Source organism: Fistularia commersonii, chromosome 2 (assembly GCF_037954325.1).
Source record: "Fistularia commersonii isolate RoL2024-O1a breed Wild chromosome 2, RoL_Fcom_v1.0, whole genome shotgun sequence".
Taxonomy (NCBI): Eukaryota; Metazoa; Chordata; class Actinopteri; order Syngnathiformes; family Fistulariidae; genus Fistularia; species Fistularia commersonii.
This window is the reverse complement of record NC_141285.1, coordinates 16,260,857-16,270,496: the sequence shown is the minus strand read 5'-3', so window position 1 is coordinate 16,270,496 and position 9,640 is coordinate 16,260,857. Positions and strand designations below refer to the sequence as shown.

Sequence of the window (9,640 nt, the reverse complement as noted above, 5' to 3'; positions counted from 1 at the left end):
GATAATGTGTAATCCAATTACACAAGCCAAGCCTACACACCATTTATGGAATTCCACGTCATTAGGTTATTTAGAATCCTCAACTTATCCAATAAGGCATATTTGAAGGCACAATTAAATTTGTGTGTGAGCTGTAGGTACACACCCTATCACAAAAATCAATCACATTTCAAATGATTGAATAATGTATGATTTCATGAAATTAAGTGTGAGTATGTGATGCCAAGAAATGGTTAGAAGGGACGGCAATAAAATCATTTTTTCTTAATGATCTATGAATAATTCAATCATCATGATGTAAACAACCCACTGTGGTGCAACATGGCGTCTTGATACATTCTTTTAATTTAAACGGTCTTAAACTATGCATGTTTGATCCCCAAAACAGTTCAACTCAGTATTTTCTCTTAATAAAAAAAAGCAGTATTCCAACTTCATTGAGAAGAGTACAGAAACATAATTTCCCCATGATATTTTAATTAACAAATTATAATGAGTATAATCTAAAAATCATACATACATTACTACACAATCCATCTACATTCTTAACTATTTATGAAATCATCATTTAATAGTGCCCCTCCATGATTCAAAATAAAGGAAACAATCAAAAAATAACCACAGCACAAAAAGTAAAAACATGAATAAAAATATATTGCGTGCAAATCATTCTGTCTGCTCTCTCTTTAAGGATACCATGTTTAACACTGAATTTATAGGAAGATGGGATCTTAAAACCAGATTTAATGCTTAACAATTAAAATTACACAAAATTTTCTGTATGCTTCATCTATGATTATTATACAGTAATAATTGTATCAATTGTTTGCACTTATATTAAAATAAGCATTAATATGTATGTTGAACATAGACATCCAACAGATTATAAAAGGGCAGCGTATATTTGTAGAATATTTGATAAATAAATGTTACCCATGCATAGACTACAATATGGCATTGTTGTTACCTCTCACCATGAAGAAGCCTCACCACCACCGTTGGGGAGAAAGAGTGGAAGAGTAGAGAACTCATCAAATGTGGCAAATAATATATGGCAAGACAAACAAGGACAATTGTCATTATCTTCATTATCAATGGTAAAACCTGTCAGTATCCATGCGCATGAAGAATATATGACCACACTGTATTTCATCCTCGATAAGGAGGTAAAAATGGAACAGTCCAAATCACAAATAGGTTAAAGAAGGACCTAACAGCAACCAGGATTCACTATTGCTATAAGTCAAACATATCACCACATTTTGGTGACATACTACAAGGCTCCTAAAAAAACACCAGCAAGAAAGGCAAAACTGGGTTTTGGTAGTTTGTGTGTTGGGATCACAAACTTAAAGGGTATGGATGAGTGACTGTATATGGTATGCACATGGTTTCTAAACCTGAAAAATGTTTTACAAAGAGGGTGACTGGTGTGTGTGTGTGTGTGTGTGTGTGTGTGTGTGTGTGTGTTGAGGGAGGGGGGGGCTTTTTTTGCAGCACTGTCATAGTTAATGAGAGTCTGACGTTACTGGAGACATCCCACAATCCTTGGCAGTGTCCGAAGCATTGGCAGTCACAGTGGAAGAGACCTTCTCATAGATGAAACTGTAGAGACTGACGTCAGCTTTAGCCATGCGGGAAATCTTGCAAATTAAACTGGAGTACTGGTTCATGAGGGTATAGATCTGCCCTGGGACAGAAAAGGAGGGTAGGGTGGAGGTGTGTGAGGTTTGGGGCAAAGAATGAATAAGGGAAGAGAAAAATGAATGGTTGAGAGAAAAAGACAAGAGTCAGAGTGCAAGTTAAATAGAATAAAAAATTAAAAAAATAAATAAATGTAAGACTGTTTGAGCTAATTTATAAATCAAGCACACATACAAACATGCTCACTAGCCATGAGCATTTTTCTCTGTTGCTCCACTTTAGGAAATGGATGGCTAGAGGGGAGTTTCTCTGAAAGGCTTCAATAAATGCAAGTGGAAGAAAAAAACGAAAACGGGGGGAGGGGATAGGCTGGGGTCAGTCCAACCAATAATCCACTTTGCAGCTGAGGCTGAATAGATTGGCTGAAGGACTGAAATGATCCATGAAGTGGAATAACAGAAAATACATGCCTATATCTATGCATACATTCCCTATATGGACAGGAAGGTTGGTGAGTCCTGTCCAAAAGGTTAAGGCGTAGACCATCATACCACTCCCTTTTCTCATTTAATATAATGTAAGCACTCGATAAAGGCTAGAAAAGGCCAACTGAGTGTTAAAAGTGTAATTTGTGATATGAGCTTACCCACGGTTACTTTTCTTTCAGTTAGGAAAGTGTGCATTTCATGAACATCTTTCATTAGCAGGGCATCCCCAAAAGTAAAGTATGCCACGTCTCTCCCAGCTTCTGCAGCAGCCATCAACTGAATCAATGCTTAAAATGAGAAAACAGAAAGATTCAGACAAAAATAATGTTTTCCATTACCGAGAATTAGTATTACTCAGTTTTAGATTGAACCGTAAACATGTAATTGCCCAATGACAATAAACCGTGTAAAGTAAGTAATTGGTCAATAAGCCAGATAAGGTATGGTTTCTGCCAAAAAGAACATGAGCAACAGGGGCAATTTGTATCAGAGGAGTAAATAATCCATTACAGAAAGCTTTGCCTTATCAACAGCACTCAATCTTTTAGTCCTTGCAAATTAGATCTTACAACTTCTAAATATTTAACAGACTGGATATTGATTTCAGATGAATGAACATACAAAACAAACCATCATTTTCAAAAGGTCTGTAAACCTGATGATAATATGGCTTACATCTTATGTAACAACATCTCATGAGACTGCTGGGACTGGTAATGTAAAGTACAGCAACTTCCTTCTAAAAATATCAGCTGTGCTTATTCCACTGCTGATGGGTGGGAGTCCCCAGAACTAATATCCACCTTGGGCAATTTGTCAGATACAGAGGATCTACTCACAATTTCTTGGGAGGAAACCAAAGCATTCAGGTCTAGAACAAAAATGAGCACAGATATATTTGCTAATCCCTAAACGTCTATCTACACTCATAACATGTACATTGTTTTAGCACGGTATACTAGACCTGTTCTTTTAACCATTTTTGACATGAACTACACTGATGAAAATTTGTACGACAGCACTGAAAACAGGCTGAAATATACGATGGTGAAGTACTCAAGGGGACAGATAGGGTTCCCTGCTTGTGAAGAGTGACTTTGTGTAACCCCACAGAGGGCTAGGATTTATGGTGTCCCTTCACTGTAATCAATCACCCTTTTAATGGAAAGCATAAATGTGCGTCAACTGATCAATTAAAGGAAGGAAGCAACGGCTGAATGACACCTAGGGAAAGCTACAAATTGACCAGAGGCGTTTGAGAGGCCGTCAGCAACTGTGCCAATCAGTAGCGTTGAAATGTTCTTCAACCTGAGCTTCAGCGGCTAGGACAGTAAAAGCTAGGAATACAAAAAGTGTACAAAATCATATCTGATTTAGCGTTCAAAATATATTCTCAGAGGACAATAAACATAAATTTGTCAGTGACTACAGTACACATATCCCATTCCTCTCTTCTTAGAGGTCTGCTTGTGATTCATCCAATGGTACCTTTGAGTCGTTTATCTCCGCCAAAAGCTCCACAGCCCCAATTGCCGGTGGCTACTGCAGACAGGTACTTGCAGTTAGCATTACTTCGGTAGAATCCACAATATGCCTGGGATAAATGCATAGCACAAGAAGGGTGAAAAACAGAAGGGAAACAAAAAACTTTTTACAAAAGACTTTTGGCAAAGAAATCATCAGAACACTTCTGCATCACATTGTGCTTAATTAATACAAAGAGATTTAACAGCAAAAAATGAGGGGAGTGTTACGGATCATGTATTTGTCGAGTACATGGTCACAAAAGCTGTCGCATTTAGCTAAATTTAATGGCATCACAGATCACCCAGTATTTACAAAATCATTTCAAACAGTTTCTGACATTTGGTCAAAGTTCAACATCTCACACTTTGAGTAGAAAAAAAACAAACACAAAACATTAAATCTACCACATCAACAATATGAGATAGCAATATGATCATCTACCAGTATACCAGAATTTCCTTAGTTAGGCCAACGGACTTACCAGCATTTCTTTATTTTGTTGTTGATTAAATAATTTGCAATCTATCTGGGCATAAAAATGTTGATAATTTAATAATTCCATGAATATCAGTTTGGCATCAGTCTTACCTTATTGAGTTCTCTGGTCATCTTCTCAGGAAAGAACTGTTCTAGGGAGTGTTTGTATTTAAGAGCATCAATGGCCACAATCTCAGTGCATCGTCTCTGCCATTCATCGCTGGTAAAAAGGAATAATAGTAATATTAGGAGGGCTAAACGGATTGATATTAAAAGACTAATTTTCCTTACAATGTTCTAAATAAATAGAAGATTTGAAGATTTTATGTTAAAATACGCATAAAAAATGATACAGTTCAACTGCAGTTCAATAAAATAGAAATAAAAATTGAACAGCACCTAGGAGTCTCGTCTTTGTGGCTGCATACCCACTTGTAACTATCAGCGTAGCCAGAATATTTACTGTACTGTTCAGTGCCTGCACAAAAGAGAAAGAAATACAGGTAAAATTATTTTAAGGGACTCTTTTTTTTTTTTCTCAGAAAAATTACGTCCACTTTTTAACAATGACAATATTTGACACAATCTTTAAAGCGTTATCTCTTATAGAGACTGTTAGACATGGTCAAAGCCGTGGTTTGTCAATTCTCACTGAGTGACTTTGACATTGCCCCCCCAAAAGTTCAAGTTTCTCTTTTGATCCAGATATTTAGAATCTCACTCAAGATGTAACTGTGACATTGATAAGATAAGAATATATAAGAAATGAAAACAAAACTACAATGTGAAAAATTTACTTATTTTCAGAAATCAAATTTAGTTCTTTTTAAGCTCCCATGTGAATGGGATTTTATTTGAAATAAAAAGCTTTCAGCTATAATAGGACATATTGCTTGAATGAACAGAGAATTCTTGCATATCATGTAATTTCACCATACTATTAATTTGCAAAGGGTTAACATACCACAATTACCAAGGTCTTGATCCTGTGTGCTCATGGTCTCATTCATCATTATTAATAGTGTTATTTTCTAAAAGTGGTGCCTATTATTCATAAGTCGTGCATTATGTTGGAGGTAGTTACAAACCCCTTGATAAATAGTAGGACTGAATGATTTTCATAGTCTGCTGTTCTTATCACTACCATGTACCAAGTGATAAGCCTGTAATGGATTTAAAGCAAGACTGACGCTGCAATAGAGTAATAGGGAATTATGCATCTATGTAAAACCTCATCTGGGTGACCAGAAAATATAATTACTGATGAAGAAGTGAAATGATTTTTCCAACAACAACTTCAAACACCACAGAAAAGGCTGCTCATATCTCTTTCTTCATCAACACAGTCGTCCTTCTCCTTCACCTTAATCTTATTTATCCCGGCAACAGCCCGACAGCTTCCTGGCATTCCGGCTTCAATCACAAGATTACATCTTAGCCTCTACCTTCTGATCTGAGAAAGCCTATAGACAAAAAATGATGTGACCTATTGAAGACCCATGTTCGAATACTTCTCAAGAGCAAGGAATGCAGAGAACTAGACAGAAGGAAAAAAGGCAGAGATAATCTAAGAGACACACACGAACAGATGAAGATAGACAATTAAAGTCTCCAAGAGGAAACATTGCATGCGTGCAAGGAATACTGTGCAGGTTTTTAATAAATCTATGGCCCATTCCATTAGTGGAGGAATGACCTTAGTTGGGGTATAAATTCCATTCTGTCCAAATGTAATAAAGTTAAGTGGAGGGGAGGAGGAGAAGGGAGGGAGGGTTGGTGGGTTGGTGGCAAAGTGGTGGGAGGAGGGAGGAGGACAGTGACAAACCACTGAAGGTGAATTGGAAGAGACGAATGATTCGTAAGGAGAATCCCTGTGTCATAGCATTACTTGCCGTGATACTAAAAAAACAAATATAAAGTCAATTCGAAAACTGAGTAAACAAAACGGATTTTATGTGTTTGTGGCATAATTGTGGTGACTCCAACGGCTTGTTTGTTTTTTGGGGTTTATAATGTCACAAAGTGGTGAGCAGACAGGCCAGGGATATTTCAAACACTCTACCTGTCCTTTAGTTCATCGTTTGGCTTAATCAGACATTATTTCATTATTTTCATTATTTCATTCGAACAGCCAAGCGATCATACATTTCACATGCCAAGAGGATGAAAGTACTACAGAGAACGGACACCTGTTTTGATTTTCCAAATGCAAATCCATACTTTAATTCCTAGTTAAGTTAATCCAAATCACAACAAAATGGTAAATTCTAATCTTGGCTGTGCTTACTAGATGAAGGTGAAATTAAGCAATTATAATGTAGTTTTTAATTCACTCAAATTGATTATAAAATTTCAAAACTATGAAACTGATTGACAAATTGCTGACATTCTTACCTTGAGAAAATTGAAACCACAGAAACTAATTGCACACACATAGCGCTTACCTCCTGATTATCCTCAAATTAGGAACTGAAATAGTATATACTAGGTACCTCCAATGGTTATAAATCTATGTTGAATTATTTTGGAGGAAACAATGGAAATGGCTAAAGACGCCTTGTCCTATTGTTTTTATGAATAGATAAACTTAATCAAAATGGTCAAAGCCGTGTATGTTATCCTGTTGACAGACATAAACTTCTACATCCTTAAAATAGAGGAGAACATACAATTAATGTATCTGAATCTAAAATGATATCAACTTAAGTCTATCAGTATTAAGATATATCTATTCATGTCCTTGATTGCATTTGTTGTTTCCTGTGACCATTAGATTGAGGTGGAGATACAGGATGAGAAGGGGTAAAGTGATGAGATGAAAAGGATGAGAGGAACACTTGTTTGATCAAAGTGCTAATTATTAGAAGTATTTTAGAGTTGTAGGATTATACGGCCAAGATTAATTATACACTGGACAAATTACTGTTTGCATTTAAAAACACTACAATCACTAAGGTATTCACCACAATTTCTGTGAAATGATAGAGCTACTCATTTGAAACACTGATCCACTTCAACGATCTGTGGTAAATAACAATATCAACATATATACTGATATGCATGTTTCCTATATACCAGATATATGCCTTTTACCAAAATGTTGAATTCTTTGACAACTGCAAGCATTGAAAAAAAGAGAAAATCTTAACTGGGTGTGTATACTTGAACAACTCCTTCTCTTGTTTGGCAGATTTAAGTAAATTAGTGTGTGTGTGTGTGTGTGTGTGTGTGTGTGTGTGTGTGTGTGTGTGTGTGTGTGTGTGTGTGTGTGTGTGTGTGTGTGTGTTGTGAGCTGGCTGAGAGCTCAGCAGGGTGTGGTGCCGCATCTAGTGTAGTCTGCTAAGTGAGCCATTGCATATAAGGATGCCTGCAATCTCCCTCCTTAAGCTTCCGCCACTGACCGCCCTTGATGGGGTCCAGGAAGCAGTAAGTAAGTCTTCTGTGGTCAGTACATAGCCTCCCCCTCACCATGACCCCCACTGTGCCTCCTTGTGGCAGCCCACGGAAACTGGGGCCTTGCAGCCCCAGGCTGAATTAGTAAGATATCTCGGAGCTGCAGTGGTCCCCAGAGATGTCTGTGTCAACCACTGCCCCACTGCCCCACTGCCACGTAGGTAAACCCAGGACGGTATGATGGCTAGGGGAGTAAACCCTGAACACAAATCTGCAGATGGGGACAGATAATAGGCAGAGCCCAGCAGACCAGACTACCGGCAGTTCCCCTGCAGTTCAAACCAGAGTGAAGTTTGCTGTGAATTTCTCATGCCACTGGAAGCTACTCTGCTAGAGAAAAAGAACAGGGAGAGTGAGGACTGCACGCCCACACCCTCACCTTAAACTCTTCCCCTTGTGCAAGCTCCTTGCTCCATCCATCCCCCCCACATCCCCAAAGCCCTGTGGCGATGTGGAATGGCAGGCACAGGCAAAGGATGTGACTGGGAGTGCCTAGCCAAACCATGCACAGGCGGCAGTTGAGTGATGGTCATTGTGTTGCGGGATGGGGCAGCTCACCACCTTGGCAGCCTTCACTCCATCTGAGCAGCTAAACACTGATCACCCCTGACAGGGAAAGACCTGGAAAAGGGGGTCCAAAAACTGTCTGCTCCCCCAAACTCTAGATGGCTCACTGCAGCCATCAGAGCATCCCTTACTACGGCCGAAAAACAAAAAGATTTTACATCTGCACATCACCACCTGGAATATTCCCTTCTGGACATGCCAGAACCAACCAACAGGCCTCACTGAATAACAGCTGTTGTAGCCCTTGAGCTTGCACAATATAACATCAAACATATAACATATAACATCATGATGCAGGCATCCAGAGAATCCCAGCCACAAACTCCTTCTTATGGGTGACTTCAATGCTAGAGAGTACTGAGCATCTAATCTGGAATAAGGTCATTGGACAGCATGGTATAGGAAAAATGAACCGCAATGGGCACCAGCTACTATCCCTGTGTGTAGAACACCAGCTGCTTGTCACAAACACCACCTTTCAGATGAAAAAAACGCCTCAAAACCATGTGGCAACCTCCCAGATCCATACACTGGCATCTTCTGGACTATATCATTGTTCGCCAAAGGGACAGACAGGACATGACGAATTACTAGAATCATGCGTGGGGCGGAGTACTGGACCAACCATCTCATGGTCGGATCCCAACTGCATCAGCAGCTTTATATGGTCCAAGGAAACAGATTTCCACTCCTGTCCGATCTGCTGCAAGAGAAAGACAACTCAAGGACCACCAAGAGATCTTCGAGCGCTGGGCCAATCTTTTTAAAAGTCTCCTCAAGCACACCAACCCCGTAGACCCGAACATTCTTGACAAGCTGCCAGTTATGCCTCAGATGCAACATCTAGATGCCCTGCCACACTTCTCAGACACATGCAAGGCCATCAGGATCTTAAAAAAACAGCAAAACCCAAGACCTGATGGTATCCCAGCAGAGGTACTCAAACATGGAGGTTATCTTCTAACACGCTGTTTACACATCCTGATCACCCAAATCTGGCAATTGAGAAAGTACCCCGGGACTGGAGGGATGTCAATATCATTGTCCTCTACAAGCAGAAAGGGGACAGAGCAGGCTGTGGCAACAGTCAGGTAATATCACTCCTGCAATAAAGTGCTTGCAAAGACTATGCTCTCCAAGAATGTACTTTCCCTGAAATGCAGTGTGGCTTCTGGAAGTCCAGATACACAAATTGATATGATCTTTAGTCTACTGCAGCTACTTGAAAAAAGCAGAGAACAACATAGAGACCGCTACATTGCCTTATTGACCTCAGAAAAGTCTTTGAGGCCATAAACAGTGATATGCTCTGGAAACAACTGCAAACTTGGTGTGCCACCCAAGTTCCTCGCCATCCTGCAACAACTGCACGATGGAATGCAAGCCAGAGTTGTCATGGGAGCACTCCAGTCAGAGCCTTTCAAGTCCAATGTTGGGGTGAAGCAAGGGTGTGTCCTGGCACCAGTGCTCCTCAAACTCCTCCT

The 9,640-nt window shown here is 39.4% G+C and overlaps 1 protein-coding gene across 2 annotated transcripts in view; it reads right to left on the bottom strand.

The window, feature by feature from the left end:
- Nucleotides 1–327: 327 nt before the first annotated feature.
- The window catches only part of parga (poly (ADP-ribose) glycohydrolase a), a 29,644-nt gene continuing 20,331 nt past the window's right edge, over nt 328–9,640 (bottom strand). For both annotated transcript variants that reach the window (XM_086170553.1, XM_086170561.1), the window contains 5 exons: nt 4,536–4,614; nt 4,248–4,356; nt 3,621–3,726; nt 2,291–2,419; nt 328–1,690 (listed from right to left, as the gene is read on the bottom strand). In XM_086170553.1, coding sequence (XP_086026679.1) covers nt 1,509–1,690; nt 2,291–2,419; nt 3,621–3,726; nt 4,248–4,356; nt 4,536–4,614 — 605 coding nt within the window. In that variant the 3' untranslated portion in view covers nt 328–1,508. The remainder of the gene's footprint in view (nt 1,691–2,290; nt 2,420–3,620; nt 3,727–4,247; nt 4,357–4,535; nt 4,615–9,640) is intronic.